Source organism: Camellia sinensis, chromosome 12 (genome assembly GCF_055761805.1).
Source record: "Camellia sinensis isolate YWXY chromosome 12, ASM5576180v1, whole genome shotgun sequence".
NCBI lineage: Eukaryota > Viridiplantae > Streptophyta > Magnoliopsida > Ericales > Theaceae > Camellia > Camellia sinensis.
In genome coordinates, this window is record NC_138972.1 from 80,458,565 (window position 1) to 80,482,120 (window position 23,556).

A 23,556-nucleotide genomic window follows, 5' to 3' on the forward strand; every position below is an offset into this window, starting at 1 on the left:
TTTCAACGAAGCGAAAAGCCAAGCACGGGCGAGCTTGTTGCTCCATTGCGACCAAAGCGTAACAACCTCTCCTCATGTAAAAGTAAGAATGCATAGGATCTTACCTTCCTGGAACCTCGTGCACTGGAAAAACTTTTTTAGGCAAAGCAAACCGCTCGATGAAAACTAGTGAGTATCAAAATTACCTTTGGTTTCAATTTAGCCTCCAAAGAAACTGCATTGATTGGAATGTGAAAATATTTGGAATTAATAAACTTCCAGAACGTAGAGCATGGCTCCATAGGTTCTTCACTTAGTTTTGGGGTGGTGACTGAAGCTTGATTAGATTATGTTGTCTAACCCATTTTGTTTCTATTTCATTTCTTGTCTGAGATGCAGTAAGGTTGACTACATTTGTAAAGAATGTTCTACTAGGCTGTGCAAATTAAGGTCTTAAACACTACAGGGGCAAACTGGGACTATGGTTATCACTCTCCAAGGAAGAGTTGCATGGTGTTTTACTTGGTAACTCCTAGCAATGTTGATATTAAGTAGGGCTGCAAACCAGCCAAGCCGAGCTTTGTTAAGCTCGAGCTCGGTTCGTTTGCTTATCGAGCTCATTTATTAAGTTCGAACTCGGCTCGATAAAATTTTTAATATTAAATAAAAATATTTAAATAAAAAATATTATTTATATTATTTGATATATAAATAATTATTTATATATTATTATTTAATATATAAATAATATATTTAATTTATAATTTAAATAATGATAAACAAGTCAAGCTTGATAAACCAAACTTATTCAAGCTCGAACTCAGCTCATTTGCTAAACGAATCAAGCCGAGCAAAACCAAGCACTTAACGAGCCGAGCTGAGCCTGTTCTTGAACAGCTCAGTTCATTTGCAATCCTAATCTTAAGAAATGGCACTAGAAATTTGGTTTTATTTTGATAAAATTAGCATAGGACTAGGGCTGCAAACGAGCCAAGCTTTAATATGTTTGAACTTTTTTTTTTTTTTTTTGATAAATCTTAATATGTTTGGCCTTATTTATTAAAATCTTAACGAGTTCGAACTCAAGCTCAACAAAAACTTAACGAACCAAGCTCGAAACGAGTTAACTTAGGCTTGATTCAAGCTTGAGCCTTAACGAGTCAAAAAATTTATAAATTCATATTTATGTATGCAACTAAAGTTACAATTAAAACTTTAATTATATAATTATATATACAATATATACAAACATCCTAAAGGATAATATTTTACTAAAATAACAATAATATCTACCACAACTATTATATAAATGTACTATCTATAATTAACTATTATTTACATTTATATTTTTTAAATATATAAATAACATATTTATCTTATTTTTTATACATATTTTTACATTATTTAATATATATAAATAATAAATGTTAAACGAATCAGCTAACGAGCTGAGCTTACAAGCTGAATTTTAGTATGTTTTGACTTGTTTATTAAAAATTTAATAAGCTCGAACTCGAACGCAAAAAACATTTGATGAACCAAGTTCGAACGAGCTCTTATTGAGCTAAACTCAAGCCTATTCACGAACGGTTCTATTCATTTGCAACCCTACATAAGATTATTCAGACCAAGTTTTTCGAAGGACTACAAACACAAAAACCATTTGCTTCTCGTTAAGAGAAGTTCCTAATGATAACTGATATGTTGGAGCAGGGAAATGGACCAGACAGGAAGGAACATATGAAAAACCTAACACTGAAGTCAGCCATGAACATTATCTTTGTCAAACCCAACCCTTCAGTTCAGAGTTTCCACCAAAAGAAATCCATGCTATCAATTATCATATGGTCACTAAAATTATTACAAATCAACATGATTATTAAGCGTACAAACGTTCTTTTTTTCCATTTATTAGGTGCACAAACTTAGCCATTACAAAGACTGAATGCTCTTGGCAACTGCCCTGGTCCCAGAAGCAATGTCATTATTCAACCCAATAGACAACACCAAAAGAGTCGAAACCTAGTCCGATGATAGAAAATTAACCTGGTGAAAAGTATCAATGGGTCTTATTTAGGAATCCTCCACTTTCTTCCTGATTTCCAGGCCAAGTGTTGACTGGTAGAGCTACCTCAACAATGAGGGTCAACCGTCAAAATTACATCTGGAAAAGGTCCAGCAAACATCTTCAGACATTGCACAAAAGCAGGAAAAATTGAAAAGTTCATTGCAACCAAATTGTATCAACTGCTACTAACACAACTGTAAGCATAGTTGAACCCATAACATCACTCTCTTTTCTTTCTTTTATTAATTGGAATGGCCCATTTAACATTAAAATATGAGAACTACGTTGTATGGCATAAAAATAGAAGTGAACTAATGGCCAGATGCGGCCAATGACATATAAAACCTTCAAAATTGAAGGTAATGGACTCCATACAACAGGATTGGGGAAAAAAAAAAACAAAAATATAGATAGCATTACAGAGTTCAAAATTTAATTAAGTCATAAGAGCAGAAATTCAAGCCAAAATTACCACATTTAATTTTTCATCCTACTTGCCAGTGCTTCAAATTAATCCTACACCCTATACCAACAGTCTTTTTTGATAAATAATCAAACACCCTAAACCAACAGTTTACAGCTTACAGCGTACATGTTGCGTTATTAGCATATTACAATTCACAATACGTATTTTATGATTCAATATGTTTAGAGGCAAATCAATCATGATCCTCATAATCATGCTTTTTTCCCCTAGTGAACCGCTAGTACATGCAGTTCATAATCCCAATTATTCAATCATAGTTTCAGTCCACACACGCACACACAAAAAGCAAAGCAAAGCAAAAGCAAAACATTTTAACCAACAAGCCTGAGATAATACAGAGCTGTCAAAAACCTAAAACTAACACTTTCTGGATTGATATGAAACAATACATACCAGAGCATCACCAATGGTCATCTGCTCATGTATATCTCTAACCAAGAAGTAATAGTTGAATTCAACAGCAGCAGGCCAAGTTACAGAAATGGGAATTAGACCTGAAAGTAAGATGAAGATGGTTATAGAAATGCTACATCTGAACTTCATAAACTACTCTTCCCAAAAATCACAGTACAATTTGCTTTTGGCCCACATGTCATAAATGATATGCAATAAATTGGAAAAGTAGTTCAGTAAAAAAAAAAAAATCGGATGGATCGACAGGAGCCCTAGAGTATACCAACCAGAGTACGTGGTGTAAGAAATAATGTATAGAGAAAGAGAGAGAATAAATTGTATGTATTATTATTGATTGATATGTTGTTGATGTATTACAAGATTGATGTTTTATTTATTTATTACAATGATTCATGATTCCTATATATAGAAGAGGGTGAGTGTGTAGTAGGTAAGGAGTAGGTGAAGTGGAGGTGGTAGTGGTGTAGTGGGTTAGGTTTAGTGGAGTAGGTGAGGTGGTAGTGGTGTAGTGGGTTAGGTTTAGTGGAGTAGGTTTAAGTGGGTGAAGTAGGTGATAGGTTTTAACAGCCCCCCGCAAACTCAAGGGGGATAGGAACTAACCAACTTGAGTTTGGAGAGAGTTACAAAACAAGAAAATACATAAAAATAAAAGAGGATAGGTGACACTGTATGGTCGTGTCAGACCATTGGTGAAGACACTGGATGGTGGTGTCATAACGTTGTAGAGGACACGGTATGGGGGTGTCATAACGTTGTAGAGGACACTGTATGGTGGTGTCAGACCGATGTAGAAGACAGTTTATGGGGTCATGTCGGACCGTTGTAGCAGACAATGTTGTGACAGTTTACAGAGTCTTGCTGGACCCTTGTAGAAACTAACCGGAATCAATGTCGGGACAGTTTACAGAGTCTTGTCGGACCCTTAAAGGAGCTAACCGGAATCAATGTCGGGACAGTTTACAGAGTCTTGTCGGACCCATAAAGTAGCTAACCGGAATTAATGTCGGGACAGTTTACAGAGTCTTGTCGGACCCATAAAGGAGCTAACCGGAATCAATGTCGAGACAGTTTACAGAGTCTTGTCGGACCCCTAAAAAGTCGCACCCTCAAAAGGTGTGCCCAATCTTTCAAAAGGCGTGCCATCAAAATGCGTGCCCAATCCATAAAAAGACGTGCCATCAAAATGCGTGCCCAATCCATAAAAAGACGTGCCATCAAAAGTTGCGCCCTCAAAAGGCGCGCCCACTTCATCAAAAGTCGTGCCTGACAGAAAGCGTCGAGCCATCAAAAGGTGAGCCGGAGACGCGGCGAGGCACGTGAGCGACAGAGTGGCGTGTCGGCCGCGTCGTCAGTGTCGATATAAACCAATGCGGAGGCTGTGCTTGAGGCAGAAGCGAAGACAAAAAAACCTGGGAAAAAACTTCTGAAAAACTCTTCATTTTCTGAGAGAGATATTCGTTTTTCTGAGAGATTGCTTCTAAGAGCTGCAAATCTTGAAACACTCCCCTTCCGAACATTATCAGTCTGAAATTGCTATTTCGCTGAAACACTCAGCAACCCAAAAAACATGGCCTCTTCTTCCCGTTCAGCTACCCAGAATATGGCCTCTTCATCCCGTGGTCTACTCACTCTCTTTCCCGACCTCAACGAGTCAACAAGAGAGATAACTGGTGCGGAGGCCCGTGAACCTCAACCAAACACCTCTGGTTTTGCTCCGTTGAACTTTCCGATGCGGTCGGTGGAGCAAAGAATGGCAGTGCAGTCGGATGTGGAGGCCAATCAGTATACATTGAAGTCATGTGTGGAAACCATGACTGCGGTTACAAATTTGTCGAACCGGCTGCAGAGTAGGACAAATGAGGTGCAGCAGTTAAACGCCCAACTGGCTCTGCTCCAACGCATGTATAAGGATGCGCGAGCAGAGTTAAGTGTGCTAAAGGCGGAAAATAAGGAGCTGAAGCGGAAGGCCACCGTGATGTTCCGATTTGGAGGTCCACCGTACGCTGTAGTGGAGGAGCAGGGAGGAGGCAACTTGCTTGGTGGTCTAGGAAGCACGGAGGCAACACCGGCAAGGGCCGCCCAAGACGGTGGCAAGAAGAAAAGACCGGCAGAATAGGCGAGAAGAAAAATCCCACTGTTCCGATTTGTGTTGGTTGTGTTTTGTTTTGTTTTGTGTTTTTTTATTTTTATTTTTTTTATGGTGTAAAATGCTGATCGGGGTTGATCCCCGGCATGAAGAAATGACAAGTTTGTAAAATGTTGTTTTTTTTTTTTTTTTTTTTTTTTTTGTTTTTGTTTTGGGAGTGTTTTGTTGAAAAAAAAAAAATAAAATGAAAGAAAACAAGGGAGAAAGAAAATAGATAAAAAATATTTATAGATGGATTATATGAAAAACATCAGTGCGATTGTTTCAAAATAAAGTGGGGTATTTAAAAAAAGAGGAAAAGTGACTTGGAAAAAATAAATAAAAATAAGTGATTTTTGAAATCAAATGGAGGAGAGAATGAGTGGAGTATGGTAAGGGTTTCATCCAAAGCCAAAATTCCTGCAGCGAATCACTTCGCAAATCCTAGCATGAGCTTTTTCTCTTTCCAGGCTTATTCATGAATTTCCTGGTGATTTCAAGAGCCTCTGGTGGCATTGTACCTGGATTTTGGGTGGCAGCAACTGAGAACACCCCAACCTGGATTTTGGGTGGCAGCAACTGGAAAATATCATAGATCTGATTTTTAAAAAACCTCGTGACAGCATTTCATCAGTTTCATCCAAGACAAACATTTTGATGTAAACAGGGCGAAGTGATTGTCTCCGCAACATGTCAAACACACGACCAGGAGTACCAACAACAACATGAACCCCACTGGAGAGAATGCGCTGATCTTCGCGCACACTAGTCCCTCCAACACAAGCATGAACCTTCACACTTTGCTGGGCAAGTTCAAGAGTGGGTGGAAGAACCAAAGCTTGGCACTCAACCAAGCTATAATCTAGCTGCTGCAGAATTCCAGTTCCAGACTGTCTCGTCATATGAGGTGAAGAATTCTTCTCCATCAGCCTCACACATGACTACAGTTGCACAAATCTTTGTTGATTTTATCAGCGGAATAGGTTGAGGTCCGACGGGCGGCTAAGGTGAGGTTGCCGCCCGCCGGGGAAGCGAAAATACTAGGTTTTAAACCAGCTCTGATACCATGTAAGAAATAATGTATAGAGAAAGAGAGAGAATAAATTGTATGTATTATTATTGATTGATATGTTGTTGATGTATTACAAGATTGATGTTTTATTTATTTATTACAATGATTCATGATTCCTATATATAGAAGAGGGTGAGTGTGTAGTAGGTAAGGAGTAGGTGAAGTGGAGGTGGTAGTGGTGTAGTGGGTTAGGTTTAGTGGAGTAGGTGAGGTGGTAGTGGTGTAGTGGGTTAGGTTTAGTGGAGTAGGTTTAAGTGGGTGAAGTAGGTGATAGGTTTTAACACGTGGGACATCTATATTCTGTCTACTGAATTTGTATAGGAATAACCACATGCAAACATCTAGAGCATGTCAAGTTACTCATTTTCTGAATATCCCTCGGAGAGTCAGAAGAACAAAAGTAATTGTCAGGACAACGACAAATTGTTTAGCTGTCCAATTATTAAGTATTAAACTAGCAGTGCAGAAACTGATTGATTAAGACAATTGAATTACAAGCAAGTCATAAAACTGTATGCATGCAGATGCAGGACATTGTATTGTCCAAAATAAAAATGAAAAAGGAAATAACATGTTCCAAAAACCAAATTACCACAACTTCAATACAGGACAACACTAGAACTTGCATAGCATAGTTTAGAAAATTTGAGAAATAAATTGAACTAGGTACCTTGTATCAGAGATGCTCGTGTATTAAAGTTTCTTGACTATTTCTTCATTTACACGCTTGTAGTAAGTCATTCTCTGGATAGCAGTGTGAGCTTCTTCATATTTTCGGCTTTGAAATGCAGTTGCAAAGGATTCAGACCAATGCTTCAGTTTCTCTTGTATCTGGAGTTAAACGGGAGAAATCTACATTAGAATTTATTAGACATATCTCAGAAAGCATAACCTGACGAACTGAATCAGGATTCATATTAGTATGTTGGTTTTTCTTGCAAATGCAGGGGCACACATGAGAAGTGTGATCCTAGGAAGCACGGGTGCGGGAGCGATATGGGTATGCCGATACGGCAAATTCTTTAAAAAATAGGGTTCAGGTATGGGTACGGTTGGGGTACGTCAATTTTTATTTTTTTTTATTTTAAAATTTATAGCTAAACATCTAACATACAAATCAAAGTTTCAATATCAAAATTAAAAGGAGAACAGATTGTCTAAAAAGTTATATAATTTTTTCTTTTTCTTTTTTAATTGTCTAAAACAAAATGCAAAAGAGAGCAAAGCTATGACTCATAGGTAAAAGGTGTTGGAAACAAATTACCTAATGATTTTTGAAGTTAAAAGAAGAATAATAAAGGCTGTAACAAATTCTAGCAATTGCAAAAATAAAATAAAAAATAATAATAATTCATTGCGCCATACCCAAAACGTACCTAGGCCGTACCCACAATGTACCCAAACGTATTTGCCGTACCCAACCTATATTCGGCGTACCCAGTACCCGTGCAGCCGTACCGGTATGCGTATCCGCACCTGGTAAGCACCTGGTACTTGTACGGCACCATTTTTGGAATACCCGTGTGTCATAGGTGTGAACCTGCCAATTTGTGACACATTGGACGCATTGGACACAGGATCAACTTAGTCCAATATTTATACTGCTTGGATGAATTTATTTACCCAATTCAAGATCCTTCCGAGTCACCCATCATTTTCCTTTCCAATAGGCAGGCTGAAACAATGACCAAAAAATGGTCCTACCAGAGTCGATCTTATAGTTCAGAATACAGGCCATGAATAGGGTATTAAGTAAGAAACTTGTCATGCTGCATCCACCACTTTTTACTATAAATATGACTGCATATAGGGCATTGTACCTGAGCCTGGATCTGTCTTAATTCCTGGGAGTCCGCAGTTTCTTCAACAGCTTCCCTGATTTCCAAAATCTGCCATTCAAACTCAAAGCATAAAAATCAATGCCCTTCTTTGCGTTGGAGCAACACAAAATTAATATATATATATGTACAAATAGAAGACAAATATAACATTAGTGTTAGGAAGATTAGGAGATCCGAGGTTTTGACAAAGGATTAAAAAAAATTATATTTTAATGGCTAATGGAGGTAAAAAGGAACATGTAATAACATTAAAAAAGAAAAAAGAAAAAAAGACAGTAAAACATAATTTTAAAAAATTATAAAACTGAAAATGTATATAATAGAGAAAACAGTGCCTGTTACAGTAGTTTAACAGTCAAGTAAACGGCTAGCAATGGTAACATAGCACTAAATCTCATTATTTAACAGCCACCATTTAAAAACCAAATGCAGATCATAGGTAACATTTTGCAATTCAAGTGATGTCAAATGTTGGTCTATATGGAGATGACCAAGGTAGAGGTACAACACTTCGAACATCCTATACAAAGAAATTCTTTTACACTAGGTATTTTCATTTGAAAGTTTGTTGAGAGATTACATTATAATGCTGGAGATTATACAGTACGTGGTCTACTAACAGTAACTATTTGCATAAAGCTTGGACTGTTCAAGTATGTTGCCAGTATATGTCAGAAGAGAAAACATTATATTCATGTTGCACCATATGAAGCCAACCTCTGACTTATAAGTCATCATACCCCAACTATCCATCAAGGTTTGAAGGATTTGAACAAATGAAAATCTAAAATAAGTTCTAGCTAATTTTGAAGATTTTATTTTGACAAGGCCCAAAGAAAAAGGAAATAGAAAATTTACTTGATTATGAATGAATGCATTAATAGAATGAACACTAATCCTAGGAATGACCATTAAACTAATCAGGATACCAAAACACTTAAATCCTTTATGAAAGGATTTTGGCTGCTGAAATATAAAACGAGTGCAATAAAGGATAAGAAGTCACAACACGAGTTGGTACACATTCAGGGTCCAAAACACAATCTCCTCCCTGCTCGCATGGTGCCCTTGAGGAGTGAACATATGCAGACAAAGTAAAAAGAAAAAATATAAAAATATATAAGAAGTATAAAAGCTAAGACAGGAAAATAATCAGGTGTGCTTTGGACCCCACACCTCTTTGACCATTCAGACAACTATATTCTACTCAAACCACAGTAGCTGGTTACTAACCAGCTACTGTGGTTAGATGTGTGGGGCAGAGCAGAGGGCTCATCTAAGCATGGACACAGACAATGACACGGAATCAAACATGGTTACAGACAGGAACACGACAATTTTGAAAAAATTAGGATATTGACATGACAAGGATATGGAAAGTAAAATTATATTATTTTTATTTTCTATGTATATAAATACAAATTTAACAAAGATATTTGTTTTCATATATTTTACTTTGACCCCAAATTATTTTTCTAAAATTATAATAAATAAATAAATAATTCACAAAGTGTCAATGTGTCTTACAAAAAAATAATAATTAAAAAAAAATGGCATGCCACATGACGTGTCTGACACATGGACACGCATGTCCCCAGCTTGTCGGTGTCCCATATCTGTCCAACACGGATACAACACCTATTTTGAAGTGTCGATGGTTCGTAGGTGCTTGTAGTACCCCCTTTCCTTGATCCAGCAGCTATTTCCTTGTTGCGGTAGTGAATCAGCTACTTAAAAAAAGAGGTAAAACTGCATGCTTTAATTAAGACTACTGAGGCAGTCCGTCTCTTTAAGTAGGATAGGGAAGAAGGAGCCTAAGCACAGAAAATGTCATACACTAGAGTGGCAAAGGAAAGCAATACTTCTTTTCTAGCCTTTGTTCAAAAATACGGTTCCCACGAAACATCAAGTTGATGAGCTGTGTGACCTGAAACATGTTTATTGCTACTCTCTCTCTCTCTCTCTCTCTCTCTCTCTCTCTCTATATATATATATATATGCGCGTGTGTGTGTGTGTGTGTGTCTGTTTTGATAACCATGTGTCCGAGCCAGCTTGCACCCACCTTGACTAAACTCGGGACCCTAAAGTTAACAACTAGGCAAACCTCTAGTGGCCCCTTGGAGTGACTCAAACTCAAGACCTTGATTTTTATCCTCAAGTTTTTACCACCCGGCCAACCCCAGGAGTTTATATATATATTCAGTCTTTAATGTGTGTACATGTAAACTGAAATAATTTCATTCCTTTTCAAAGACCCCTTATCCTACGTAGTATAAACAAACTTAAGGTACAGTCAACACCTGGCAATATTGTTTCACCCTCTACATGTTAAAAACAAAACTAGTAAGAGTTACAGGTTACATCAAAAGTGGACAACAATATTGCACCTCAAGTTAATGGTGAATGTTAAGAATGAAGCATTGAGTGCATGGGTTTGGGTATGATAGCTTACTAGTTAGACCACAACTTTGCTACTGAGAAATTAAATTCTGAAAACAAAAGAGTGACTGATTTAGAAGATCCCTCTTTACAATATAATAATAGAATACTAGTAAACTAAACATAACAAATAAATTATGAATCAGAAACATCATACTTTTAAAAATTACCTCAGCTAGCAGCTCTGGCTCCGAAATGGTTCCTTCTTCATCCACAACCACTCCTTCAAGCTTCAGCTGGAACATTGAAGGAAACAAACAAAACCATAAATATAAATTTTTATTCGCATGTGAAAATCTTCACAAAGACCTGTAGAATTTAATGTATAAAGAGAAATAGAGAGAGAATAAATTGTATGTATTATTGATTGATTTATTGATGTAGTATTTGTTATGGTTACAATGATTCCTATATATAGGAGAGGGTGAGTGTGTAGTAGGTGAGGAGTAGGTGAAGTGGAGGTGATAGTGGTGTAGTGGGTTAGGTTTAGTGGAGTAGGTGAGGTGGTAGTGGTGTAGTGGGTTAGGTTTAGTGGAGTAGGTTTAAGTGGGTGAAGGTTTAGTGGAGTAGGTGAGGTGGTAGTGGTGTAGTGGGTTAGGTTTAGTGGAGTAGGTTTAAGTGGGTGAAGTAGGTGGAGAGTAGGTGGATTTTAACAGCCCCCCGCAAACTCAAGGGGGATAGGAACTAACCAACTTGAGTTTGGAGAGAGTAACAAAACAATAAAATACATAAAAATAAAAGAGGATAGGAGACACTGTATGGTCGTGTCAGACCATTGGTGAAGACACTGGATGGTGGTGTCATAACGTTGTAGAGGACACTGTATGGGGGTGTCATAACCATGTAGAGGACACTGTATGGTGGTGTCATAACGGTGTAGAAGACACTGGATGATTGTGTCAGACCAATGTAGAAGACAGTTTATGGGGTCATGTCGGACCGTTGTAGCAGACAATGTTGTGACAGTTGTTGTGACAGTTTACAGAGTCTTGCTGGACCCTTGTAGAAACTAACCGGAATCAAATGTCGGGACAGTTTACAGAGTCTTGTCGGACCCATAAAGGAGCTAACCGGAATCAATGTCGGGACAGTTTACAGAGTCTTGTCGGACCCGTGTAGAAACTAACCGGAATCAATGTCGGGACAGTTTACAGAGTCTTGTCGGACTCTTGTAGAAACTAACCGGAATCAATGTCGGGACAGTTTACAGAGTCTTGTCGGACCCCTAAAAAGTCGCACCCTCAAAAGGTGTGCCCAATCTGTCAAAAAAGGCGTGCCATCAAAAGGCGAGCCCAAGTCATAAAAAAACGTGCCATCAAAAGTTGCGCCCTCAAAAGGCGCGCCCACTTCATCAAAAGTCGTGCCCGACAGAAAGCGTCGAGCCATCAAAAGGTGAGCCAGAGACGCGGCGAGGCACGTGAGCGACAGAGCGGCGTGTCGGCCGCGTCGTCAGTGTCAATATAAACCAATGCAGAGGCGGTGGAAACCAAACCAGACTGAAACCTCTGAACTTGTCATTCTGAAACAATCTGTAAATACTCTGTATCCAACCCTTCTCGGAAACACTCAGCAACCCAACAAACATGGCCTCTTCGTCCCGTTCAGCTACCCAGAACATGGCCTCATCTTCCCGTGGTCTGCTCACTCTCTTTCCCGACCTCAACGAGTCAACAAGAGAGATAACTGGTGCGGTGGCACTGGAACCTCAACCAAGCGCCCCTGAGTTTGCTCCGTTGAACTTTCCTATGCGGTCGGTGGAGCAAAGAATGGCAGTGCAGTCGGATGTGGAGGCCAATCAGTATACATTGAAGTCATGTGTGGAAACCATGACTGCGGTTACAAATTTGTCGAACCGGCTGCAGAGTAGGACAAATGAGGTGCAGCAGTTAAACGCCCAACTGGCTCTGCTCCAACGCATGTATAAGGATGCGCGAGCAGAGTTAAGTGTGCTAAAGGCGGAAAATAAGGAGCTGAAGCGGAAGGCCACCGTGATGTTCCGATTTGGAGGTCCACCGTATGCTGTAGTGGAGGAGCAGGGAGGAGGCAACTTGCTTGGTGGTCTAGGAAGCACGGAGGCAACACCGGCAAGGACCACCCAGGACGGAGGCAAGAAGAAAAGACCGGCGGCTAAGTAGAGAAGAAAAATCCCACTGTGGGTGTGGTAGTTTTGTTTTTGTTTGTGTGGGTTTTTTTTTTTTTTTTTTTTTTTTTTTTTTTATGTAAAAGTGTGATCGGGGTTGATCCCCTGATATGAATAAAATGACAAGGTTGTGGAATGTTGTTGGTGTTATTTTGTGGTGTTGTTTTGTTTAATAAGAAAAATAAAATAAAAGAAAATAATGGATAAAGAAAATAGAGAAAAATATTTGTGGATGGGTGATAAGAAAAACAGCAGATTTTTTTTTTTTTTTTTTTTTTGGTGGAATATAAAATAAATAATAATAAGAGAATGGAAAACGGGTGATGCTTACTAACAAGGGATAGGGAAAATATATTATAATAAAATATATATATATATATTAAAATAAAAGAAAATGGTGAAAGAACGTGGATGAAATAAATTAAGAGAAATGAGAGATATGATTAAAGTGGGTTTGAAAGTGGGAAAAGATGAGAGAGAGGGATGTCCAAGAAGCTTGTGCTTTTGATAGTTACACATTACCCAAGCTGTATGTGAAGATGCATGTTACTGTCTTACACTTCTGCAGGCTTGGTATTCTTTGTGGGGCACTTGCAACACGTGACATTGAAAATTGTATTCGAAAATGATGACATCTCCAACATGAAACGTCTTGGAAGCAGCCCAGGCCTTGTAATCAATATTCCCAATGATGGTTCAACCAGCGGAGTCCCCAACCTTGTACACTGCTGCCATTGAAACCTTCAAGCCAGCAAACATGGCTACCAACAACAGAGCCACAGCTCTACACCCCACACCCAAATCCATGGCTAAGAGAGAGAGAGCAAATCGGGAAAAAAAACAGCAGTGACGAGCAGAAAAGCAGCGCCAGAAACGCCAACGACGACGACGAGTAAGAGTACAACCACGGATATGTGAGAGGCGAGGTGAACGGCGATAGAGGCTAGACGATGATGCGGGTGCCGCCGCCGACATAGCGGAGGAGGGGTGTAAGAAAATGTTGAAGAAGTCAAGGTATGTGTAGAAAATAAGCGGAATAGGTTGAGGTCCGGCGGGCGGCCAAGGCGAGGTTGCCGCCCGCCGGTGAAGCGAGAAATACTAAGGTCTTAACCTTGCTCTGATACCATGTAGAATTTAATGTATAAAGAGAAATAGAGAGAGAATAAATTGTATGTATTATTGATTGATTTATTGATGTAGTATTTGTTATGGTTACAATGATTCCTATATATAGGAGAGGGTGAGTGTGTAGTAGGTGAGGAGTAGGTGAAGTGGAGGTGATAGTGGTGTAGTGGGTTAGGTTTAGTGGAGTAGGTGAGGTGGTAGTGGTGTAGTGGGTTAGGTTTAGTGGAGTAGGTTTAAGTGGGTGAAGGTTTAGTGGAGTAGGTGAGGTGGTAGTGGTGTAGTGGGTTAGGTTTAGTGGAGTAGGTTTAAGTGGGTGAAGTACGTGGAGAGTAGGTGGATTTTAACAAGACCTACTCCAAACAAATCATAAAATAATAGAAGACAATAACACAAAGCAATATGAGAAACCCAACAATTCAATGTTTTCATTTAATTACATTAAATTTATCCTAAAAAACACTTACTCCTCTAAGAAGATGGTGTGTCAAGTTGAACAATTCCCAACACCTATTGAACACACATCTAAACATGGCCAACTTTTTTAAAAAATATTTATAGGCTTGGGCATGCTTCAAACACAGAAAACACATGTCTATCTCTTAGACACATATTATAAGTTTGAATAAAATAACTTCAAATACAACGATAAAGAAAAACAACAAATTTACACATATTTTCCTCCTTCCAACTTCAAAAATTGTTATCTTTGAATTAAATATTCATAAATACGACATAATAATTGTTTTATAGTTATATATGTCATATGATAAATATATAAAATTATATATTTTGCGTGTCCTCCAAATGTCATGTCCTACAACTTTTGAAAATTTTCATGTCGACATATCCTTGATGCATCATATGCATGCTTCTTAGAATTGATCTACCCAATCATACAGTCTCAAGTACCAAACTTGTCATACCTAAGTATCTAATCATCAAAATACCTAAAGTTGTAAATATCCAAATTAGTAAAAGTAAAAATAACTACGTAATAACCCTATTTTATCTAGATCTTTGCTCTAGAGTCTAGCCTCAAACACTACTTTTTTTGCCAAAGCCTTTAAACCATATTCCTCCTATTTAGATCCAATGTTTTCTTAATAAAAGGTAACATGATATTCTTGACATTTTCATTTAAAAAAACCCCAATCCTTCTATTCAAGTGTCACAAAGCCAAGTATAGGATTAGTAGGAACTCAACCTCCATTGCTAATATACAGGACACTGGATATGATACACTATAAACATGCTGGCTTGGTAATTATCAAAAAACACGCATATGGTGGGGACATGGATATAAATATATAAAATAGCTCTGTTTATTATATAAAAATAATAATAAACTATTCATTTTCTACATTTATATGTTGGAAAAGAAGAGGGAATGGAAAATCTTATGTATTTATACAAAAATTATGACTTTCAGAAGCCTTGTGTATTTATACACAAATTAGCAATTAGAAATTGTGAAGGTTTAGGGTTTCAAATAGTCAAAAGTCAAAAGTCGGTTAGCACCGAGTCCAATTAGGAATCTTTCAAATATTAGTAGCAACATAATGAATATGATAGCTAACTTGGGTTACGGTCTCGGTAGATACGGATGTGTTGGACTTTGTAGATTTTGTAGATGACTTGATTAGATAGTGTCCGGTCTATTATTTGGCCTTGGTTTTGTATTTTTTGCATCATCTTGATACTTTCTCAATAAAGTTTGTTTATTTATCCACAAAATATATATATATATATATATCTATATAATAAGGGAAGATGGTTTTTGAAAATGTATACAAATGTCTTAGAGATACATTTAATTTGGACGGCTGAGATGATTTATTTTTATTGATTAAAGGCTGAGATGCTTTGTCACATTTTTGCATTCCCGCCCAAAACAATCCCTCTCTCCCACCCACCCACCCAACGTCCCACCCAATGCTGAGATGATTTGTTTTTATTTGCACTTCTCTCTCTCTCTCTCTCCCCCTCCCTCCCTCTCCAACTTCTCAGGTGTTCTCTCTCCTCAGATCTCTCTCTCTCTTCCTCTCCCACCCCCTCCTTTCCACTGCCGCTCCGCTTCCACCGTTGCGCCACCTCCTAACTCCACTGACAGCAACTCTTCATCTTTTCTCCCTCCCAGATCTCAGATCTCAGATCTTCTCTCTCCTCCGATCTCCACCGACAGCAACTCCTTCTACCTCTCGAACTCGGCTTGCAAAAGGACAGTTTTGAAAGTGACACGAGAGGACCTAGCAAAAGAAAGGGAAAAAGAACACCAAAGGCATCTTTATTCTTGCAGGAAAGTAGTCTTTAGTTATATTTACAGCTTTTCTATATATCTATGTGTAAGAAGCTCTTCGATTGAGGTGTACCACATTCAGATAAGCTTCTTCTAGTATATATATATGAACCATCTTCAATGAAAATTTACAAATTTTGAGGTATAAATTCTTCTCTCTCTTATCTCTCTCATTCATTGTTGGAGGTCCTGTATGGGCAGCAATTTTACGCCAAGCAGATTCTTAGTTTGAAATTGAAAAGTGCATTTTGTGAAAAAAAAAAAGCCAGGGATGCATACAAATTAGTGCGCCACTATTTCAAACAGTGCATTTTGTGAAAAAAAAAAGCCAGGGATGCATACAAATTAGTGCGCCACTGGACCTATTTGATAATTTCTGCATAGGCGAGGCTCACGTTGCCTAGGTATTATGTGGGTCTCACTTTTTTGTGATTTTTTTCTTTCTATAAAGGTGAAACTCTACGTATTTTGTTTGAATTTGATGGGGATGTTTTCAGATTTGTCACCTTTCTTTGTCACTTGAGCCCATTTTTGCGATATTCCCTTTTCTTAAAATGTAAAATGGACACTCTCCGTATTCTCTTTGGTCAAACAAAATTTGATGTTAACTGTAATTTCAATCTATGAACGAACAAGTTTCCCATCCAATTGAGAAAATAGTCGGCACATGGAAAGCTCCAGATTCCAGCATGTATAGATGGTCATTTTTTTGTGTTAGTTGTAATTTCAATCTATGAACGAACAATTTTCCCAAATTTTTTGATGGACCAAATTTAGAAGGAAAATTCTTTTCTACTAAAATTTTCATACAAATTCACTTAATTAGAATGATGTGGTAGTAAATTTTTTTGAAATTTAGAATCATCTTGGTGGGTTTTTTTTTTTTTTTTTTAATGATAATTTGAGAATTCAACTATATTGTTCTGTACGTATTTTTTTATTTGTATATCATTACTCAATTTAAAAATGAAGTTGTAAGGATTGGAGTTAATTGTTAGGGACTTTGAAAGGAGATAACTGCTTTGGTGTCTAAAAGATTTTGGAATGTAGTGGAGATAGATCATGTGGAGGAACTGAATTCTTGGAATCAGTGGTGAACATCAATCAAATTGGGATTACACTACATAATAAGAAATATACATGTTACTTTAAGCCTAAACAGAGCCAGACTAGCATCAACCTAATTTAGTCATTCAAAATTTAGCAGAAAAGAATTATTAAATCCAAGTCCACCCGCTTAATATATATTAACTATTATCGTCAACCCACTAATTTAGTCACACTTTGAATAGATATTTATATTTGAGCCTAAAAAAATTATTATGTTTATTCTTTTATTTCTAAACAAATAGAGTTATACATCAGAGAAAAAGAGATTAAACACAGAATAATTTATTGTATTAATAATTGTTTGGTCTTGAAATATTTGGTTTTTGTTAGGTTTTGCATTTATTAGAGGAAGAGGAGTCATTCGTTTGCTATGAACTTGAGGACACAATGTTGGACATTCAACTGATGTTTTTGAAGGGAATCCTGATGAAGTGGTTGATAATTACAGTGGTAGAAGAGAAAGGAGCAACAGAGAACCAGGTGTAAGAGAGTAATACATCAACAAGTGAACATGAAATTAAGAATGCTTAGACCAGGATGAATCTTTTAGGTGTTGCAATAGACAATGAAGTCATGGAAATAAGGGATTCTTCCAACAGCTTATTTTAGGGTTTTGTTTACGGGTCATTTGTTTGCAGGTCATTTTTTCTCTCTATCTAATTTTTTGGCTTGCTAATCAAACAGCTTCTGTGAACTAGTTGTTGGCCTAGGTGTCTCAACCCGCTACGGTGCCTCTGTCCTCCACCGTCGAGAATATGATGAGTTAGCCACCATGTCTTCCCAAAGCAAACGTAGAGAATCCCTAATTTGATGAAACTGTAAATCTTCAATTTTTTTTCCAACACTGTTGGCAACAGATGACGTCTATGGTCTCCAAGTACTGATATAGTTAAAATTTGAAGTATATTTCCACTATATTTTGCGAAAAAGGGATTGTAATCTTTTCAATTTAGTACAGATATGCAGGGATAAGGATGCTAAACCTCAAAAATGGGAATTTGTAGCACCATTGAAAGGGTTAGTGAATAGAATCTTCACAGAATTGATTTGTTTCAAAGGGCCCTGCTAGGATTCGTTCTCAGTTATTAAAATAAAGTAAAAAATAAAAAATAAAAAAAAGAAGAAAAAGAAGAAGAAAAGTTTAGATAGTTCTGCACAATATTAGACACCTTTATTGGATGTAGTCTAAGTATTGTAACATGCTTTTTGTGATTATGCACTGAAGTTACATGAAAGAGACCATATATTACATTTAGCTACTAGCCTACTACAATTTGATGTAGAATGAATATTTTACTATATTATTAGTATTTTCTAACTTTCAGAGCATTTATATTGTAGAATGAATATTTTACTATATTTTTCATTCAAATTTTAATTTATTGTTTTTTTGTTTTGTTTTTTTTAATTGTTGGGTTTTGATTGTTGTGAAATAGTAAATCTACAATTTTTTTTGTTCCATATAATTTATTATTTTTGTTTTTTTTTAATTGTTGGGTTTTTTTACAGTTTATTTATTATTATAATTTTTTTCATGATTTTGCTGTTCAAATTTGGTACCACTGTTCAATTTCATGATTTTGTTATTTTACTATGAAGTTGAGGGCTTAGTTGAAGTGCTCTGTTTCTATAAATTTTCAGAATTTGGAGTTTATTCGGTGTATTTAGTTTCATGTCTTCATTTAGGAAATCGTCAGGTTTGGTATCAAGATCACTGACATTTGTATGTGTATGAATTTTTTTGTTCATGTCTTTGTTCAATTTCATGATTTTGCTGTGAAATTTGGCTCTTTTTTCCCAGATTTCTTTATTCCAGCCACAATCACATCATCGGTGTACCGCTGTTCAAAGGTAATTTCATAATCGTCGAGTTTCATGATTTTGCTATTCGAATTTGGTACCGCTATTCAATTTCATGATTTTGCTGTTTTGCTACTTTGGGGTTGGATTGTTTTACTATGAAGTTGAGGGCTTAGTTGAAATGCTCTGTTTCTATAAATTTTATGAATTTGGATTCTAAATTTTGAGTTTATTTGGTGTATTGAGTTTCATGTCTTCATTTAGGAAACTATCGAGTTTGGTATCAAGATCGCTGACATTTCTTCATGTCTTTGTTCAATTTCATGATTTTGCTGTGAAATTTGGCTCTCCTTTCCTAGATTTCTTTGTTCTAGCCACAACCACATCATCGTTGTACCGCTGTTCAAAGGTAATTTGATTTCTCTTTTTCTCCCTTTGAGTAATTGAGTAATTTAGTTCGCATGTTCAAGTTTGGTATCAAGTTCACTGATTTTCTTTGTTCAATTTCATAATTTTGCAGTTTGAAGTGTTGGTATAGGGTTTGCTGACTTCTTTCAGGTATGATTTTTTGTATGTGTATGATTTTTTGAGGGCTTAGTTGAAGTGCTGGTAAAGTTGGTGTTTTCTGAATTTAGTTGAAGTGCTTGGTTGGATTTTCTATAAATTGGTGTATTGAGTTCAATGTCTTCATTTAAGAATTTTTTTTCTTCCTGTGAATTCACTCCCTACTCTTTGAAAAGAAAAAAAAAAAAAAAAAAAAAAATTTTGAACCATAATGCATCTTGAGTAGTCTGTAGTTTACGGAAAATTTTAGTTGTTGATTTTTATATTCCCCCCCTCCCCTATTAGTTGGTTCACTTTTATTTATTTTTATTTTTATTTTTTTCAAGTACATTAGTTAGTGTCATCTGGTTTTTATTAGTTGATACTCCTAATTAATGCTTCATATCACTACTGCTAATTAATTATTGAAGTGATTAATAAAGCAGGTACTTTTCAGGTAATCTAGATGTTTGATAGGTTGGGTTTTGTATTTCTTACTAACAATTTCTTAGTGGTGGTTACCAAAATAAAATATCACTAGGCTGGTTCTGTTTTTGATTAAATAGACAATGGTTGTTTGCCTATGCCATTTTCTATTCTGAAAAACATTTTTGGCTTCTTTTGCTAAGTCCTCAAACCCAACATTTTTTGGCTTCTTTGGCTAAGTCCTCAAACCCAACTTCCCAAACATAGGCTATGTAATTTATATTAGATCTGCAGCTCTTTTCCAATAAGTTTGCCTTATTGTACTTGGTGCTTAATACATGCTTTATTTTTTATCCATTATTTGAAAATGGATATCCATGATGGATTAATGAAGAAATTAATTGTTGTAAACAAAGGTAATACCATAGAATTTTAGTAATTCAGTAAAGGGGAAATTGCACCAATGATAGCTATTCATCATTATTTACACCGTGCCTTTAGGCACGGGCATACGCTAGTATATATATATATGATAGCGAACTTATCAAAAATATAATAATAAAAATAATGAACATGATGTCTAGTTAATAAAATGAACAAGAAATTGTTACCTCAACAAAGTCTCCTCCCAACTATTTGGGTTCAACTTACAATTTGATACCCAAGATCTAAGAGTTTTACTTGTAAACCAAAATGTTAAACTAGCTTTGAAGTTCGTCAAAAACCAAAAGGTAAAACTATTTGTAGAAAGTACACCTACAATGTATATTGCCCTTGCCAATGGATTAGCAAGAGTGCGATAAGCATCAATCACCCGAGCAGATTGTTCAGCAGCATACTCTTTTTCTCTCTAAAGAAAACACAACAAAGTCAACACAAAATCATAGAAGACCAAACCCAAGGGGCAAAAAAGTAACATATATTGAAACAGACCTCAGATTTAGAATGAACAAGATCGGGATGCAGTTTTTTCTGCCAATCTTTGTACTTGCCCTCAAGATTTCCCTCCTCAATTTCATACTTTTTCTCCCTGTTAACATTTAAAAGAAGTTGTTAACTAGTCATTGGTAACTTCCATTTTTTTATTTCATGTTTATTTGCTGAAAGAACGTAGGAAAGGAAAACGTATCAAGTATAGTAATCACAGGTCTTTCATAACTAAATCCACGACTAAGTTTGATACAACTACTATTTGGCTAAGGTAGTGTTTTGTTCACTGAAATGAAATGGAATGGAATGATCATTCCATCAAAATATCCATTCCCATGTTTGCTTAGACTAAAAAAAATAATGACAAATGCGTTACAAACAAATGGAATCTTTTTTCATTTTTCACCATTTAAATTCCATAAGAAAGCCTAATGAATCACCATTTCATTCCATCTCATTCGATTGATTGAACCAAATAGAGGACAAGCTCAAACTTTTGTTCTTCAAATTACAAAGGGATTATTGTGAACACATCCAAAAAAATTGAGTAGCTTGTTAAAAGAGTCAAAACGATCCACTACAATACCTCCAACAGTCACATCAAAATTTTCCAATACACATTGCTATGTGACTTAGTTTGTCTCAAGTATTCTGTTTTGCAAGCACCAAACAAGATAAAAACATTATATTTGAATTAAAACCCACATTTCATTTTTCTTTTTCCTCAGTTTTCTCAGCAACAAAACGGCATCATTTAAACCAGCTCAATGAGTTCCGAAAATCACATAAAACAATAAATTCAAAACAAAACCACATTTAACACAGCAATTAAAGTCAATTAGCTCATATTGTTCATTCTCAAACACTCACAATCCGAATATCTGGAAGTAATCAACCGAGGGAACAACAGGTTGAACGCTGCGACAATTCTCGCATGACAAAAATGGCGCCGTTTGAGCTACGGAAGTACAGTTCCAGCACCGGATGACAACTTTCTCGGCAGATTCAGAGCTGAAATTTTTCCCGGAAAATACGAGATTCCCGAGAAAATGGCATCTCCGGAACCGAAAAACCCTATATTCCTCTTCACCGATCAAGGAAGAGAAAGCGGTGGAAAGAGGAGTCTGCGAAGTGGGGTCGAGAGAGAGACGAGAGGCTGAGGGGAGAGTTCGGCGGAGGATTGTGGAGAGAGGTGACCGTAGCTTCAGCTTCCACATTTTCTGGTGCGCCAAATGGAAGAGAAAACAAGAGTGTGAGAGAAAGCTGCAGAATTTAACAGTACATATATTTGTGCCAAAACAATTTTTTGATATTTTTTTTTTAAAAAATTATGCTATTGTCAAAAAAAATTATGAAATAGCTTTTTCTTTTTTCTTTTTTCCAAATTAAACAAATTTTCTATTTATTTTTAGAAGTTTCTATTTTTTTAAAATGGATATTATAACTCGAGAGAATGTTTAATTTAAACCGATGATTAGATACTTCATTAGTTATACATTTTAATAGTATTTATTTTTTAAAAATAAATAATAAATATGATTTCAATTATAATATTCTGCTCAACGACATTATATTTTTTTATGTTAATGTTTTATTCAATCCTACTCAATTTAAGAGAAACCATAAATTAAAGTAAAAACAAGATACGTGGCGATTCAAATACCATAAAAAAACATGTAGTTGGCAATTGGAAAGTGATTGATTTTAAGAGCTAAGTTGGAAAAAAAGAGGCGTCCGGATCCTCTATGGTGATCCTCTGAAGTGATCCTCTAGAGTGATTCTTTATGGCGCGACACGTGTCCGATTAATAGAATTAATGACTAAGATGATCCATCACTAAAACGACATCGTTTTGGTGAGCCAGACCCAAAAAAAAAATTGCAGAGTTTGCACTACAGATCGAGAGGGAGGAGGAGAAAGAGAAAGCCAAGGAAAAATTTTCTCTGCAATTTTTTTATAGAGTTTGATCCACAATTTTTTGCCGAAGTCGCATCACCCGAATCTATTCTTCAAGAAGCTTCAAGGAGAAAATGGGTGGATTTGTAGAGAATAAGAAGAAAATGAGTTTGAGAGATGAAGAAGAAAATAGGTTTAGGGAGAAAATGGGAATAGGAAGAAAATAGATTCGACAGATGAAGAAGAAAGCGGGTTTAAGATTTGCGGAGATTTTAAGAGATGGTTTTGAGAGATGCATTTAAGATTTGCAGAGATCGAATCTATTCTTCAAGAAGCTTTAAGGAGAAATGGGTGGATTTGCAGAGAAACCCACATGAGAAAAGAAAATGAGAATGGGAAGAAAATGGGTTTAAGATTTGCAGAGATTTTGAGAGATGGCTTTGAGAGATGGGGCAGCATTGAGCGGCGATGACTTCTTTCTTCTTCCTCAGCTCTCTCTCTCTCTCTCTCTCCTCCTCTCTCTCGATTTGCAGTGCAAACTCTGTAAAAAAAAAAAAAAAAATTGGGGTTTGGCTCACCAAAACGATGTCGTTTTAGTAAGAGATCATCTCAGTCATTAATTCTATTAATGGGACACGTGTCGCACCATAAAGAATCACTCTAGAGGATCACTTCAGAGGATCACTCTAGACGATCCAGACGCAAAGAAGAGCACTAAGTAGGAAAACCATAAATTAAAGTAAAGGGCACTTATCCATAAGTCTTAAAGTTTAAAATTTATCTAATTTTAAAATAAAATATTTACACTAATTAACCTTATATATTTTAATTATTATCAAAAAAAATTATTTTTATTTTTATTTT

General features: G+C 36.4%; 1 protein-coding gene and 1 long non-coding RNA gene across 5 annotated transcripts; one reads left to right on the plus strand and one right to left on the minus strand.

The window, feature by feature from the left end:
- Positions 1–1,787: 1,787 nt before the first annotated feature.
- Positions 1,788–22,353, minus strand: LOC114272451 (DNAJ heat shock N-terminal domain-containing protein). Of its 4 annotated transcripts, none has more exons than XR_014346622.1 (9): positions 21,667–22,086; positions 20,800–20,896; positions 20,627–20,716; positions 10,597–10,662; positions 7,966–8,034; positions 7,522–7,685; positions 6,816–6,976; positions 2,928–3,028; positions 1,788–2,143 (listed from the first exon to the last, which is right to left on the minus strand). XR_014346622.1 is itself a non-coding variant. In XM_028214155.2 (7 exons), the coding sequence occupies exons 1-6, from the start codon at positions 22,011–22,013 to the stop codon at positions 6,839–6,841; spliced, it is 807 nt and encodes a 268-aa protein (XP_028069956.2). In that variant the 5' UTR covers positions 22,014–22,243; the 3' UTR covers positions 2,572–3,028; positions 6,816–6,838. The 4 variants fall into 4 exon arrangements, 1 of the variants encoding a protein (XP_028069956.2); XR_014346624.1 differs by having other exon boundaries at positions 7,769–8,034; XR_003632731.2 differs by lacking the exon at positions 7,522–7,685 and having other exon boundaries at positions 21,667–22,353.
- On the plus strand, positions 16,862–19,306 carry LOC145804594 (uncharacterized). Its single transcript, XR_014346625.1, has 4 exons — positions 16,862–17,577; positions 17,808–17,915; positions 18,056–18,114; positions 18,899–19,306. It is a non-coding gene; the product is annotated as an uncharacterized LOC145804594 (long non-coding RNA).
- Positions 22,354–23,556: the final 1,203 nt, after the last annotated feature.

Excerpts from the sequence above, each read along its gene's own strand:
- LOC114272451 (XM_028214155.2), bottom strand. The coding sequence starts at position 22,013 with ATGTGGAAGCTGAAGCTACGGTCACCTCTCTCCACAATCCTCCGCCGA. Across the intron at positions 20,897-21,666 it reads TACTTCCAGATATTCGGATT|GGAGAAAAAGTATGAAATTG; the intron begins GTGAGTGTTTGA and ends AAATGTTAACAG. Across the intron at positions 10,663-20,626 it reads TGGCAAGGGCAATATACATT|CTGAAGCTTGAAGGAGTGGT; the intron begins GTAGGTGTACTT and ends TCAATGTTCCAG.